Raw genomic sequence first — 16,674 nt, forward strand, 5'->3', positions numbered from 1 at the left:
GTATACTTTTTTTCAAGAGATCAAGATTAGCATTCTACAAAATTGTAAGCAAATAAATGAAGTAGAAGTGCCCAGTTGTGACTTCAGAAAGAAGATAATCAATGCCTTATAAGCAACTGATAATAATCAATGTCAGCAGAGCTGCCCAAAAGGCCTTGACAACTAGAAACAGAAATATACTGAAGCAAATAACATTATTAAGATATACCTAGCATGTAGGACTTACTTGGTCACCTCAGGTTGAGCAGTACTGTATGAACTGCTTAAAGTAACCACCACTATGGAAGATATAAATACGAGTAGACCAACCTCTTTTTGTATCTCTTGCAACCCAAAAACCTACAACAGAAACAAAGCCAACAAACTCATTAATCTTTGTAATTCCATAAAAGAATGTCTCATTTGTTGTTACTTGAAAAACTGCAATAACACACCTTCAGAGTGATGAAGAATAAGCAGAAAGACAGAAAAGCTGAAATCAAACAGTACGAACATGATGCCCCTGCTAACTTTGTGCTTAAAAGGTACATGAAATAAGCACTAGCTGTTGCCATTGTAGCAGTGCTCCCGAGTAAAACCAAGCGACCATTAGTTTCACTAAGTCCAAAAGGCAAATTCTTTCCAGCCAGTTGCAGACCAAGAGATGCAACCAACCCATATGCAACCATGCCAATTAATGGAAGTGGAACACCTGGCAAACGCAAATGAGCAATCATGAAATCCTCTTTCAAACATTTTCACCTGCAACGTAATGGTATATAAATTGCTAGTCAAATAGATATTCTGTGTAGTAAAATATGATGAATTCATGAAACAAGTTTTACAGAACTAAATAAATGCGAAAGAATAGATTAAAAAATAAATAAATAATCAACAGATTGCTCAAAGACAGAAAATGTGCTACCCTTTTACAAAGAATTGTTCAAGATATGTGAAGGCCAGCAACCAACTTAATCTAGATGTGCTACTAGAGGTATCATATGATGCTCGGCAGGAAAAATAAATAAATAAATACATGCTTTGCTTGACACAGCAGCCAGGGGACCCACCTTTCATTGATCCACAATGTTCATCTGGTGGGCCCAATCATGGATGGGACTACTTCAATCATCACCATCCGATGATCCTAAGTATTCACTTGGTGGTCTGCAAATGGAATAGTCAGCCGATGATCCACATGCAACCAAAAAAAAAAAAAAAATCCACTAATCATGTGACTAAGGTTTTCTAAATGGTAAATCTTTGGAGCATCAACCCTGAATAATGAGACCTGCTAGATGAACAATTTAGATCAGATAAAGGTGAGAACTATTTGTATGGTTCATCTGTCGAAGATTGTTTATGTCCTCATACCAGTGTTTTCAGTAGCACTGTAGCGTAGCGTGTAGCGTACGCTACGTAGCGTAGCGAAAATGCTACGTAGCGTACACATGTAGCGTAATTCCCTGGTAGCGTAAGCTACAGGGTATATAGCGTAAGCTACGCTGCATGTAGCGTAGCGTAGTGTGTAGCGTGCATAGCATAAGCTACCTGAAATCTCTTTTTTTTTTTCTAGTGTTTTTACTATGTTAGTTAAACACTTATTTTAAAATGGTGATGACTTATACCTATGACACATGGCACTACATTAAACTAATCCGGACCATCCAAATTGTGGTCAATATCATGAATTTGTGATGTTTCAATAAATAAAAAAGAAGTCATACTTAGAGATGTTTAAAGGCAAAGAGAGAGGGATTTTGCATGGAAATAAGTGGTTGATGATCCAGATTCATAGTCAAGAACTCATAGAAATTATGCATTTTGTAAATCTTATCATATATTCTATTATTTTAATTAAAAATATTAAGAATTGTGTAGCTTATTCTACACGCTATAAAGGGCCAAACACCACGCTACACGCTATTTAAAACACTGCCTCATACCAATATACGATGTGTCCTATTTAGCAAAAAGAAGAAAAGAGTAAATTTTGTATGCCATTTGCCGTGAAAATCCAGGAGATTGATCCTCTATAGTTTCATCTACAAGAAGATGGCGATATACTTATGAACTTGCAAGATTTGACTAGGATAAAAGAAAAAAGGACTTGAAAAGAAAGATTTTTTTTTTTTTTTTAAGCCTGAGATAGCTAATAAGGTGACCCACCAGGAAAATGGTTGAGAATTGAAAAGATTACCCACCAAGTCTCCACATCACTATGCCACAGAACATAATGATATAATTTCAATCTTCATCATTTTCATCATCTTAGCCTTTCTCCCAGCAATTTGAGGTTGGCTTTTACATGCGTAAAAGTATCATCCGAAGCCGACTTATATCGCCTAACACTACTGGTTTCGTCTATATGAACATTAAAATTGTATCGAGCTGTCTTGGCCCAAAACAGGCCAATACAGGCAATACAACCTCATATCGGTGGCAAACAATATGGTACACTGAAACCGATGTTGGATCCTTGCTTTTAAATGGTGGATTTGCAAAAGTTTTACCTTCAACTGCCCACCAAACATCAACCCTCCTCTTTTACCCAAGCTATTGGAACCAGCAATGGTGGATGTCATTAACACCACTCACGTCCAATGCATTCCAATCCAGTATTGACCCCCAGCCCAACTATTACATGCACACTATGCAGAGGCATTTTCACATCGAGCTCGAGTGGGGTGGCATATTGGATGTAGGGGGCACACACAAGGTGGGCAGCCCGCGGAAGCCATGGATTTGGGGCTCACAAGAAGGGTTTAGCCGAGGATCAACGCATGGATTTGGGGCCTGAGCTATGAGATAAAGGGATTAATTCACCATGCTCTATCAGTTCGAGCTTTTAGAGCAAATGGTTAATGCATCAAATTGGTATCAAAGCGGGAGGTCTCATATTTGATACTCCTCACCAGGGGTGATTAATGCGGGGGCATTTTCACACCGGGCTCGAGTGGGGTGGCTTGTGGGATGCAAGGGCACACTCGGGGTGAGCGGCCCGTGGAACCCATGTATTTTGAGCCCACGAGGAGGGTTCGGCCAAGGACCTAAGCCATGGATTTGGGGCCTAGGCTATGAGATAAAGGGATTAATTCGCCTTGCTCTATCAATTCAAGCTTTTAGAGCAAGTGGTTAATTGTCCTGCATCACACACCCTAAAGAGCAAGGAAGCAATGTAGGGTTGTGGAGGGGCAGTTGCCAAGCGAACCACTAGGCATGAAGCACCCGCAGGCATCAGCGTTCCTAGTTGAGTTGTTAACTGCTCTACCAAGGCCTGTTATACTAGGTCATAGGGTTGTTGAATCATAGTTATCTGAATCGCAGTTCACCGGATTCAATGTTGAATTCATATTTCATAATTTGATGCTTTTCAAAATTTCCCATTTCACTAGGTAATGCAGGGGCATTTTCACATCGGGCTTGAGTGGGGTAGCCTATGGGATGTAGGGACACACCCGGGGTGGTGGGCGGCCTGTGAGGCGGGTGGCTCATATGAGGCGGTACCCATGTGATTTGGGGCCCGCGAGGGGGGTTCGGCCAAGGTCCTAACCTATGAGATGTGTGGCCCGAGCTATGAGATAAAGGGATTAATTCGCCATGCTCATCAGTTCGAGCTTTTAAAGCAAGTGGTTAATTGTCTTGTATCAAAGTAGTATCAGAGCGAGAGGTCTCGTGTTCGAAATTCCTCACCGAGGGTGATTAATGCAGAGGCATTTTCACACCGGGCTTAAGTGGGGTAGCCTGTAGGATACAGGGACACACTCGGGGTAGGCAGCCCGTGTGAGGCGGGTGGCTCATGTGAGGCGGACCCCACCCGCCCTGTGGGATGCAGGGACACACTCGGAGTGGGCGGCTAATGTGAGGCGGGTGGCTCGTGTGAGGCGGTACCCATGTGATTTGGGACCCACAAAGGGGTTCGGCCGAGGTCCTAACCCATGAGATGTGGGGCTTAGGCTATGAGATAAAGGGATTAATTTGCCATGCTCTATTAGTTCAAGCTTTTAGAGCAAGTGATTAATCGTCTTGCATCACTACGTAAGCTCATTTAGCTCAATTTTTAGTTCGCTTGATTCCCATTTTGGATTTTCCTAGCTCAATAAACTAGTTCAATGGTCTAGTTTGATTTAGTTCAATCCAATTGCTGAATTCTATAGGAATTAGCACAAAAGAGCAATGCTAAGTTCACTTCAGCAAGCATACTTTTTCTACATACCTTTCACACGTGGACATGGAATCCACATACAAGATCCAATGCAATCATGGAGAGGTTAACATATTATAGATGCTTTGTCTGAAAACTCAGATTGGTTTTATGATCAGGTAACCATTTTTATGAAGGAAAAAAATAAAAATAAAAGACTGTTAAGAGCAACTGACCAACGGTCCAAATTCAATGTGTGAGTGTACCCACCCAATTACCTTATCGATCGAGTTTGTAAGGCTAGGCATCTAAACAGCAGGACCAACATGATGATCAGGTAACCATTTTTATGAAGTTAAAAAATAAAAACATTAAGAGCAACTGACCAACGGTCCAAGTTCAATGTGTGAGTGTACCCACCTAATGACCTTATCAATCTAGTTTGTAAGGCTAAGCATCTAAACAGCAGGACCAACACGATGATCGATTGGATATCGCACATGTGTGACACACAATCACATGTGAGAGGTGTCTCCAAAAAAGTGAACCCAGTGCACTTAGCATTCCTAAAAAAAGGACAAGGGCTAGTGTTCCCAATTGTTATTTTTTCCAGATGTCCCAAATTCAACAATCAAAACTACATGAAGAAGCTGCCTTACCATCATAAATTTTGGTGGATGCTCCATACACAAATGGGGGCCATGATTTGGATGGTCTAATTGTCATCCACATATGCATCTGTAGGGTGGACAAACACCAACTTAAAAGATGGTGCTGAACTATCAAATTAGTCCCTCATGATAGTTCACACCCATATGTTAAGCAATGGAGTATGTCTGCCATAGATACAAGTACAACAACCTTGACTAACCAAATCATGGCCCCATGGTGGATTGATCAGCTATCACAATTCATACTTATATACGATTTCTTCTTGAATTTAGTCCACTGACCATTTTAAATTAACCATCCATTTGAGAATTACAAATTAGAGAGCACACACATGAGCAATAAAGCTCATGTACACACCCCTCACACATGTGCCAACATGGCACATTGAGATCCAAGCCATCCATCACATTGGTCCAACCTTCTACATGTTCATCCAAAAATAAATCTGGTCCGCTCAGCATGTGGACCTCAATATTGCAAACAGGTGGATCAGCATGCAACTTCAGCAAAGTTTTTCAGAGCCGCACATTTGTTTTTGCAGACTTTGGCCCACATTACAAGTGGATCAGATCAATCTGATTCTTCGGCTAGGGCATCAATATAGTGGTTCCTTTCTGATGGATGGATTGGATCTAGACCTACCATGCTATGCTGGCACGTGTGGTGTGTACAAAGGCTTTATTGCACACGTGTGCGCTTAGCAAAGCGCTATCTAATAACATGAATGAATTTCATGGGTGATGCATGCACTCACAAATTCTATATATGTCACAAATTTAATGTAAAAATTTGACCAAATTTTGAGACCTATTATGGATGGATCATCATCCAAAAATCAGACAGATTGAAAGATTCCAGACCATGATAAATGGACACCTGTTTGTTGAATTCGGACCATTAACAGTTTTTCATGTCAACAGTCCATTAAATGCCCATCAGCTGGTCAGTTAGAAAATCTAATCATTGCAACTTTTGGTTTATGATCCATCTAAATTATGGACTAAGGTATGGCCAGTTTAATTTGAGTTACTTGTAATCCACAAGGACATTTTTTAGTGCATGTGCATCAACCATCATCACACTGCATTCCTCCCCTTTTATCTTAAGAAAACTTGATACTCTTGTAAGAGTGATGTTTTATACGAATGCACCCAAAAACTGTATATGCTTGCATGTATGTAATGCAAATTGAACCATCCACATTGTGGGCACTTCAATTGGTCGAAAAACAAAAAATTACACTAACATAATGTTCTAACCCGTTGATTGGCCCACGTCTAATTGATGGCTAAATGTAAATTATTGAATGGTCCAGATTAAACAAACTCATGTTCATTAATTAGAGGTTGAGATCATTCAATTAATATGACTTATAAATCATGGTCTATACAATGGGTACTAGAATTTGGACAGTTTAATTTGATTTATTTGTGCGCCATGAATACAGTTTTGAATATTGAGTGCATGTTTTACCATCATTTCCCATCACGGAGTATCAAACAGCTCCCATCTTTCCTGCAGGCTGCGGCTCCACAAATATGCAGGAAGTTTAGGGTTTTTTTCAAGTAGGGGAGATAAAAGGGCCAAGATGAAGCAAAAGATTACTTCTATCAAGTTATGAATAAAAAAATGTTCTACGAACTTTTAGATCTGCAATAAGATAACCTAACTGTTGAAGAGTACACCTAGCAATATTGCAATATAATGTTAAGGTGTGATTTATGGAACAAGCGGCTTGTTATTGCAGAGGGTTTAGGAAGAACATTCAAAATGAGATGGTGGAGGTTAGGTTCAACCATAGATTATGGTTGAAGAGTATAAGATTGCACCACAGGCACAAGATAAAAACATGTGGACGACAGATAGACACGATAATTATTAATATGGAGGAAATTTACGGTCTCGAATTGTTTCCTACTATTTACAACCAATGTTTTAAATATCGACGATATTGGCTGCTATATCCCACGATATATCTTGTATCCCACCTGTGCGATACGAAATGCACGGGTAGTGCCAATATATCCCATGCGCTTGATCTGGTGAGCATTTTCAATTTCCGATCCCTTTTTTGTTGAAATTATGTTAAATCAGTGTCAAATGGTTATAAATCCATTAATTTTTCATGTTTTGCATGAAAAATCATGGAGTTGAAGCTTTGATTTCGATATCCATTGGTTCTTTATGTTCTTCATGTTTTTTTTCAAAATTTTCCTTCAATCAGCTATCAATTAAGACTAATTTCAAAGTATTTAGGAGTATTTGATGAAATGATCATAACATACACTCTAATTTTGAAATTTGAGTGTAGGTGGTCTGATTTGAAAATTTTAAGAAAAATTCAAAATTTCCCAATTTCTCACAAATTGCTTGCAATGTTGCACTCCAAACATGAAATCAAGCATGTATGAGGGTTGATCTACTGATTAGTTAAGACTGTCAATTTTCGAAAAATAAAAATCATTTTTAATTAAAAAATAATAAAATATTATTAAAAATATTACTTTTTTTTCAAAATTTTCCTTCAATTGAGACTAATTTCAAAGTATTTGGGAGTGTTTGATGAAATGATCATCACATACACTCTAAATGTTATGCATTTAAATTTGAATATACTTGCATTAGTTAAGTCAAACAACACATGGCTTAGGACCCCTATACAGAGGAAACCTATTATGTGCACTTCTTTTTTGAGATGTTATGATTTAAAAGTGTACATTAAGGTCTTTTTTAACAATCCTTGAAGTTTCAATGAAAAAATCAACCATTTTCCCAATGTTTCCCCATGTTTCCCAAATAGTGCGATAAATTGCCCTGATACAAACAATATATCCCGTGTGATAACCGATACGTATTTGTATCCCATGGATGCAATACGTAACGTGATACCGATATTTCGAACATTGTTTACGACTTCCCGTGATCACCATGGGTTACAACCAAAGGACCCCACAAAACAATGGTCCTAAGGTAAGAAAAGAAACATGAGAGATATCAAAGGACAACCATAACAATACCATGATCACCATGGGTTACAACGAAAGGACCCCACAAAACAATAGTCCTGAGGTAGGAAAAGAAACATAAGAGATATCAAAGGACAACCATACCAATACAACGTACTACAAGTATGGAGGTAAGAGCCACCTTGCTTTCGTGTACCCAATGAAGAATCTCAACCTCTGTGAAACATGAGAGATATTTCGAACATTGTTTACGACTTCCCATGATCACCATGGGTTACAACCAAAGGACCCCACAAAACAATGGTCCTAAGGTAAGAAAAGAAACATGAGAGATACCAAAGGACAACCATAACAATACCATGATCACCATGGGTTACAACGAAAGGACCCCACAAAACAATGGTCCTAAGGTAGGAAAAGAAACATGACAGATATCAAAGGACAACCATACCAATACAACCTACTACAAGTATGGAGGTAAGAGCCACCTTGCCTTTGTGTACCCAATGAAGAATCTCCACCTCTGTGAAGGGATCATCAATGAGAAAGAGCCAAAAGAGGAAACGGGTGTAGGCAATGTTGACTTATTGCTTGATGGCCTAAAGGAAGTCTCACATCTTGTTTCATTAAGCATGTCTCAACAATGCCTAAGAAAGAAGGGATTCATGAGAATGAAACAATGGTTGCATACCAATGGCTTCCACTCCTATGGTATTTATGAGGAAAAACCTATCAAGGTCATCATGACAATGGAAGCAGCTTCAACCTCATTGCATAGAGAATGGTTGAGCAATTGCAGGTGCAAGCAAAAAAGTACCCACAACCCCATCGAGTTGAGCAGTGAATCATGCTTGTAGCCCATGACTTACTTTGTACGGCAATATTATACAGAGTTGGTATGGTGTAATATTGTCCCAATGAGTTGGTATGGTTTGTTGGCGAAGTTGCGGCAAGGAACATGCACCATACAAAGCTATCATGACAAATTTAAGTGCTTTGCCAACCTCGTTGAAGGATGATCAGATGATTCAGATCTGGCTCTAATAGGCATGTATCATTCAAGAGTTGTGCGATGAGGCTGGCCAAAAAGTGTTGATGTTTCGACCCTCCACTCTACAAAAGAGAATGGGGCAAGCTCATTGCTAGAAGGAGGAGCTTGCATGCTTGAGAAAGTTTTTACAACCGAAACCTAAACCTAGTCATGTGCCAATGGCGACAAGTTTGGAAGAGCCTGTAAGTGTGGGGTCAAGTGTTGCACCCACGCAGTCCTACCCAAATACTTGGCCTAGAGCGATCACAGCTCCTATTAAAAAGATCACACCTGAAGAGATGAGGGTCCGACGTGATCAAGGTCTTTGTTATTACTGCGATGAATGCTTCATATCGAGCCATCGTTATAAACAAATGAAGATCTTCACAATTGAGGAACCGGAACCACCGGTTTGTTGCTAGTGGAATCTGACCCTGATTTGACCGTGAAGGTTTCCTGGCATGCCAAGTGAAGAGGCTACGTGGGAACTGACAATATGTCCATCAACATTTTCCTATTTTCACGCCATGAGGACATGGCTTCACTTGGGGGTAGCAATGTTATATCCACATGCCCTTATCTAATAATTAATTTAAATTTCGGTTTCCGATCTTAATGAGTTGGTAGAGATGTGCTATGTATTTATTCTTCTCAGGAAATAGAAAGTAGAGTTGCATTCTGCCATTAACCTGTATTTTACACAAGAGGACGCCCCTCCACTCTTTCACATGGCCTTGATAGGGCTTGGACCCTATCAGAAATATCATTACTTTTTTGTCATTTTCTCCAGATTAAACAAAACGTTCGCAATTTAAATCCATAGTGCGTCTAAACTACTATAATTAGTGAGGATAAAACCCAAATCGATTCAAAACAGAAACAAAAGCAAAGAAAAAAAAAAAAGGACAGCTGCCATACCGGAAATAACAGCATAGGCACTGTTGAGAACGTCACTGCAGGTGCCACCGCCAACCGGGCAGAAAGCATCGGAATTGGTGAGTTTGATATAGGTGAGGTATCCGGTTTCGAGGAATCCAAGGGATCCGAGTGCCGCACACCAGGTGTATGGCGAAATGCTTCTGAGAGAAGAAGTTTCAGTGTCTGGATTGGTGTTGGGAGAGGAAGAACATTTGAGGGGCGGCACTGCCACTCTCTGCTCGACACAGCAAAAGCAATTGATTTTTTTGAGCGATGCAAAAAATTATCAGATTGAGAGAGAGAGAGAGAGAGAGAGAGAGAGAGAGAGAGATTTCGATACCTTGAAAGGGGTTGAAGAAGACAGAGGACGGAAAAGGGTGAGCTTTGAGGACCGAGGAAGTATTGGGAGAGGGGAGATACCGAGAGTGTTCGCCATTATTCCCATTTCTCTCCGTTTCCCTTCGATCTTTTTTTCGTTAGTCTTTAACAGGGGAGTTATTTGATACTCTGATAGACTATGACGGTTGATACGCCGGCACTCCGAAATAAACTCAAATTACGCGCACTAAATCTTGGGATTCACTATCGCCAGGCGCGGCTTCGGTGGATCCACCATCGTAGGTGAGACCCCCGACTGTGGGGCCCACTGTGTTAATATATGACTACATTCGCTCCGCCTATCCATATTGAAAACACATTTTAGGGCAATAACAAAAAATAAGCAAATCCATACCTTAGATGGACCATAATATAAGAAACACTAGTAGTTAACCATTAAAAATATCCTGTAGGCCACAAAAGTTTTGGATTAAGATGATATTTGTGTGGTTTCTTCATTTAGGTCTTTGTGATATCAGTTGGATGGAAAATAAACATTTCTCTTAATGGAGATTTAATCAAAACTTTTTCATGTGATGTGGTCCACCTAAGATTTGGGTCTACTTCATTTTTTGAATTAAGCTCTAAATTGATCTATCAAAATGGCTGGACGGTGTGGATTTAAGGAAAATACATCACTGTGAGCCCCCATAGTCAGGGTCCCACCAACCTCCCCGTATCCAGGAATTCACCGGAACCGCACCCACTATTGCTCAGCCACGGTGACCTGGATCACGTGCTGTTGCCGTGTGGCCCAACATGATGCATGTGTTTATACACTCTGTCCGTCCATTTTTCCCCTTAGGAGATCAACCCAAAAATGAAGCAGATTTAAAGCTCTAAGTGAACCACACAACAAGAAACAGTGGTAATTAAACGTCCATGGTTAAAAAACTTATCGAGGGCCACAAAAGTTTTGAATTTGGCTGATATCATCTTCCATCCATGTCTGAGTTACCTTATCAACAGGTTGGATAATCGGATAAACATTACAGTGGACTCTAGAAAGGTTTTGGTTATGGGCGTCACTATCCCCACTGCTTCTTGTCGTGTGCTCCACTTGAGCTTCGGATCTGAGAAAATGACTACTGTAGACAAAACCTTTTACCCAGCGGTTTTTATGTTGGAATACAAACTTAAGTTACCAACTTCGACTAGCACGTGCGGACAGCGACGTTGAGGACGAAACTACCCCTCCTTTTCACTTTCACTGCGAAGACGAGCGCTGACGCTCCTCCAACTGACAGTTGTGCGAGCGGCTTAAAAGAGATCAAAGTTACACGGCCCCACAGCTATGTATTTATTATATCCACAACGTTCATCCATATTTCGAGATCATTTCGGAGCATTATCCAAAAAAAGAAAATCATATCCAATGATCAACTGGGCCACACCACACAGAGCAGCGGAAAATTGATTTTCATCGTTAAAACTTTTGTAGGGCCCACCATAACATTTATTTTCCATCCAATCTATTCATAAGGCCACAAAGACCTGGATGAAGAGGAAAAACGATTTTCATAATGATCCAAAACTTGTGTGGCCCCTAAAAGGGTTTCAACGGTAGACGTTCAAGTAGAATGGTAATGGCGTGTGGACAGCGATAAGGATATAGCTACGGTTATAATCTGTAGCTATAGCAGTAAGTCGGCGATCAATCGTAGATTCCAGGATTCTACCGCAAGTTGCTGTCCCTATCGGCGATTAATCGTGAACCTTGCGATTCCACCCCCCGATCTATAGCTACGAATTACAACCGTAGCTATAACCGTAGCTATAGCCGTATCCCACCACAAGTTGCTGTCCCTATTGGCGATTAATCGTAAACCTTGCAAATCCACCCGATCTATGGCTACGGATTATAACCGTTGCTATAACCGTAGCTATAGCCGTATCCCAAGACACTTTTTTTTTTTTTACATGGAGAATTTTATTCTACCTACATTTTTTTCTAACACATATTTATATAAATATGTAAATATAAGAATATAAAAAAAAATCTCTTTTTTTTTTTCATTTCTTTCTTTATTCATATAATAAGAATATTTTCTAAACCCAAATTAGTTACTTAACGTACCATATATAATTTTAGGGCTGAAAGTTGGGCGGGCTCAACCCGACCAACTTGTGACTGACCTGACATTGGGTTGGGCTTGGTCAAGATGTATCGAGTTTGGTCTTGGGGTTGGGCCATACAAACAACAACTCAATAAAACTTGGGTTGGGCTTGGGTTGAAGTCTTGGAAATTGCCAGAAAATGCATGGAAATGACCGTGAAATGAAGGAAAATGACCATGAAATGCATGTAAATGACCATGAAATGTATGGAAATGACCGTGAAATAAAGGGAAATGACCATGAAATGCATGGAAATGACCGTGAAATGAAATGGAATCGCTAGGATTGACCGTGAAATGCATGAAAATGACCATGAAGTGAAAGGAAATGACTGTGAAATGACCGTGAAATGAAACGGAATCGCCGGGATTGATCGTGAAATGCATGAAAATGACCATGAAATGAAACGAAATCGCCGGGATTGACCGCGAAATGCATGGAAATGACCGTGAAATGAAACGGAATCGCCGAGATTGCCCGTGAAATGCATGGAAATAACCGTGAAGTGAAGGAAATTGACTGTGAAATGCATGCAAATGACCGTGAATCAAAACGGAATCGCCAGGATTGACCGTGAAATGCATAGAAATGACCGTGAAGTGAAGGAAATTCACCATGAAATGCATGGAAATGACCGTGAATCAAAACGGAATCGCCAGGATTGACCGTTAAATGCATGAAAATGACCGTGAAGTGAAGCGAATTGACCGTGAGTGAGGGAAGCTAGAAATTCAGCGAGGCATGGAAATGACCGTGAAGTGAGGGAAATGACCGTGAAGTGCATGGAAATGACCGTAAATCAACATGGAATCCCCGTGATTGACCGTGAAATGCATGGAAATGATCGTGAATCAACACGGAATCACCGGGCATGACCGTGAAATGCATGGAAATGACCGTGAAGTGAAGCGAATTGACCGGGAACGGGCAAACTCGAAATTAAGCGGGACAAACCGGAAAATGAGCGGGCCAAATCGGAAATTGACATTTCCATCGAAATTGAGCGGGCCAAACCGGAAATTCAGCAGCGGAAATATGAAATTGAGTGGGACAAACTGGAAATTGAGCGGGCCAAACTGGAAATTGAGTGGGACAAACTGGAAATTGAGCGAGCCAAACTGAAAATTGAGAGGGACAAACTAGAAATTGAGCGGGCCAAACTAGAAAATCATTATGCCCACTATTTTCGATGGTATGATCCACTTGATATTTTGATATGCTTCAATTTGGGGCTCAACCCCTTAATCAGATAGAAAAACAGATCGATGGCATTGATATACTACATGAAACGGATTGACTACTCCCCCTACCACCAGCTAATGGCTGGTGTTTGGTGCTCTGTGGGCCCCATCATGATGTATGTGTTTCAACCATGCTGTCCGTCTTTTTTTATATATCGTTTTATGATATTATACAAAAAAATGTGGTATATCCTGATCTCAATTGGACCACATTATAGGAAACAATGTTTAATGAACATCGACCATTAAAAACCTTTTGGTGGCCATAAAAGTATTGGATCAAGCTGATCTTTGTTTTTAGCCTTCATCTGGGTCTTTATGATGTAATAAACAGATTGGATTTCAGATAAACAGTACAGTTGGCCTCAGGAGGATTTAAATGATGGATATCCAATCACTATTGTTTTCCTGTATTGTGGTACATCTAAGATTTATATCCCTCATATTTTTAGGAAAAAGCCCTGAAATGACAATAGGGAAGGATGAAGATTTCCTACTAAGCAGTTTCAGCAACATAGCCATTGGAATGTTGTCTATGTAATGAAGGACTTGGTCCCATGGCTGGCTAGTGGTAGACTCAGGACATGATTTAAGGTCTAATTTGAGGCCCACATATCCAATCAAATTCCATTGATTGGAATTGGTCCCACATATCCAGAACTGGTAGCCTTATTGTTGGGTTTATGCAAAAAACCATAGAGTATGGGAGGGTTTCATACAACCATACACATATCCAAGCCCATGCCGTTGTACATAGAAGAAGTAGCTGAGTGGGTTTTTGGAGTCATTAAGTTGGGACCTCTTATTAAATTTTCTTTCCTTCATGATGGATGGATTAAGTCGAGTTCGACTCGAGTCGAGGTGGGCCAAGCTCGGCTTGACTCGTCCATGCTGAGAGAAGTCGAGTTCGAGTCGAGTCGAGTTGCAATACACTATGGTCAAACTCAGCTTGAACTCAGCTTTACTCGCCTCGAGTTGGCCTTTCAATCTGAGTTGTCTTAGGTTTGATGTAAATTTTGTAGGAGCTGTGTATTGTTGTAAATGATGTCTTTACTTCACGGTCATTACCATGCATTTCACGGTCAATTTCGGCGATTTCGTTTCATTTCACGATAATTTCCATGCATTGTTCAAGTCTGTTCATGGCTCTGGAGGTGGATGGCCCGCTTATTTTCCAGTTTGTCCCGCTCAATTTCCTTTTTGGCCCGCTCAATTTTCAGTTTGTCCTGCTCAAATTCTAGTTAGGCCCACTCAATTTCCAGTTAGGTCCACTCAATTTCCAGTTTGGCCTGCTCAATTTTCAGTTTGGCCCGCTGAAATTCTAGTTTGGCCCGTTCAATTTTCAGTTTGTCCCACTCATTTCCATGTTTGCCCGCTCAATTTTCAGTTTGTCCCACTCAATTTCTAGTTTGGCCCGCTCAATTTCCAGTTTGTCCCCCTCATTTTCCAGTTTGTCCCGCTCAATTTTCAGTTTGGCTCGCTTAATTTCCAGTTTGTCCCGCTCAAATTTCAGTTTGTCCCACTCAAATTTCAATTTGGCCCGCTCATTTTCTAGTTTGTCCCGCCCAACTTTCAGCCATAAAATCCTATATGATACATCAAGTAACTAATTTTGGTTTAGAAGATATTCTTGTTATATGGTTAAAGAAAGAAATGGAGAAAAAAGAGATAAAATTTTGTTTATATATTTATATATACATATTGATTATAACTATGTGTAGGTGGAATAAAATTCTCCATGTCAAAGAAATGGATACGAATAAAATTCTCCATGTCAAAAAAATGAATTAATCGCGGATCTTGGGATTCCACCGCAAGTCGCTGTGATGATCGGAGATCAATCGCGGATTTGGCGATTCCACCCCAACTCGCTGTGAGGTTCCCCGATCTATGGCTACGGTTTATAACCGTAGCTATAACTATACCCTGATTTTTTTTTTCGTTTCTTTTAGATGGAGAATTTTATTCTACCTATATTTTCTCTTAACACATATTTATAAAAAGTTAATCCCACATGTGACTAGCAGGCAATTTCCTACATTTAAAAACATTATAATCATTCATTCATTTAATTACCACCTGCATAATTATATATACATTCAATGACAATCATTCATTCAATAATGAATCAATTACAATCCTTCATTCAGACTAAAACTTACAATTATAATCATTCGTTTAATAATGAATCAATTACAATCCTTCATTCAATCAATTACAAGTACAATTACAATACTGATGAAAATACAAATCTTGGTGAGTCTGTGTGCACTCGCATATGGCCAGGTGCATCCTATGGTGAGTATGTGTATATATATACATACATACAATCCTATGGAAAAAATAAATGAAAAGAGAGAGAACATATGAGAGGTGATCCTTATCTCCTTTGATGGTTCAAGCTGCATGTGCCTTACCCAACTTCTTATAAGGAGAAGTTATATGGGTCTTGGAATAATGTTGGTGACAAATCCACCTTGCCTATTAATATTATCATATTGTGTTAGGACATGACTCTAAAAATGAGATAAATCCAAAATCTCAAATAAACTATGCTATAAGAGATAGTGGAGATGGAAATTGATGCATTGTGATGCTTGAGTTCGAGTATGCTTGCCAACAAAGCAAGATTTTTTTGTTTGTTGCCATGTGATTGGGCTACATTATTACATCAATCAAGTTCGGGTTCGGGATCGGGTTTGGGTTTGAGTTTTCAAGTATAGGTTTAGGTTTAGGTTAGGGAGTTGAGGTTAAGAGTAGGTGTAGGTTTACGTTTAGGGATTTAAGAATACATTTAGGTTTTAGATTTAGGTTTAGGTTTTAGGTTATATGTTTAGGTTATAGGTTTAGGGAATTGATAATACGTTAAGGTTTAGGTTTAGGAAATCTGGTTTAATGTGTTTAACCTCCACTAAAACCATTTGCTTGTTTGCGTAAAAATAGACATGTTGATGCTTTATGCCATGAGAGTTTCACCTTCTCTATTAATTGCATCGTACCACAACAACATAATCACTAAATCATGTGGATGATGAACAAAATCATGAAATCCAGTAAAAAAAATGAACCTCTTTGTTGCTAGCACTGATAACTCAACCAAACAAAGAAGAGACTATCTTCTAGCCAGCAAGATTAGAAAAGAGTGACCATGAAATGCATGAAAATGACAACAACTCGATAAAACTTGGGTTGGGCTTGGGTTGAGGTCTCGGGAATTGCCAGGAAATG

General features: G+C 39.7%; 1 protein-coding gene across 1 annotated transcript in view; it reads right to left on the bottom strand.

Annotated features, from left to right (window-relative positions):
- Nucleotides 1-10,310, bottom strand: part of LOC131237118 (thiol-disulfide oxidoreductase LTO1) — a 28,130-nt gene extending 17,820 nt beyond the window's left edge. The window contains exons 1-4 of the mRNA XM_058234773.1: nucleotides 10,050-10,310; nucleotides 9,710-9,944; nucleotides 435-691; nucleotides 227-339 (exon numbers count right to left, since the gene is read on the bottom strand). Coding sequence (XP_058090756.1) covers nucleotides 227-339; nucleotides 435-691; nucleotides 9,710-9,944; nucleotides 10,050-10,154 — 710 coding nt within the window. The 5' untranslated portion in view covers nucleotides 10,155-10,310. The remainder of the gene's footprint in view (nucleotides 1-226; nucleotides 340-434; nucleotides 692-9,709; nucleotides 9,945-10,049) is intronic.
- Between the last annotated feature and the right edge of the window lie 6,364 nt (nucleotides 10,311-16,674).

This window comes from Magnolia sinica, chromosome 2 (assembly GCF_029962835.1).
Source record: "Magnolia sinica isolate HGM2019 chromosome 2, MsV1, whole genome shotgun sequence".
Classification (NCBI taxonomy): domain Eukaryota; kingdom Viridiplantae; phylum Streptophyta; class Magnoliopsida; order Magnoliales; family Magnoliaceae; genus Magnolia; species Magnolia sinica.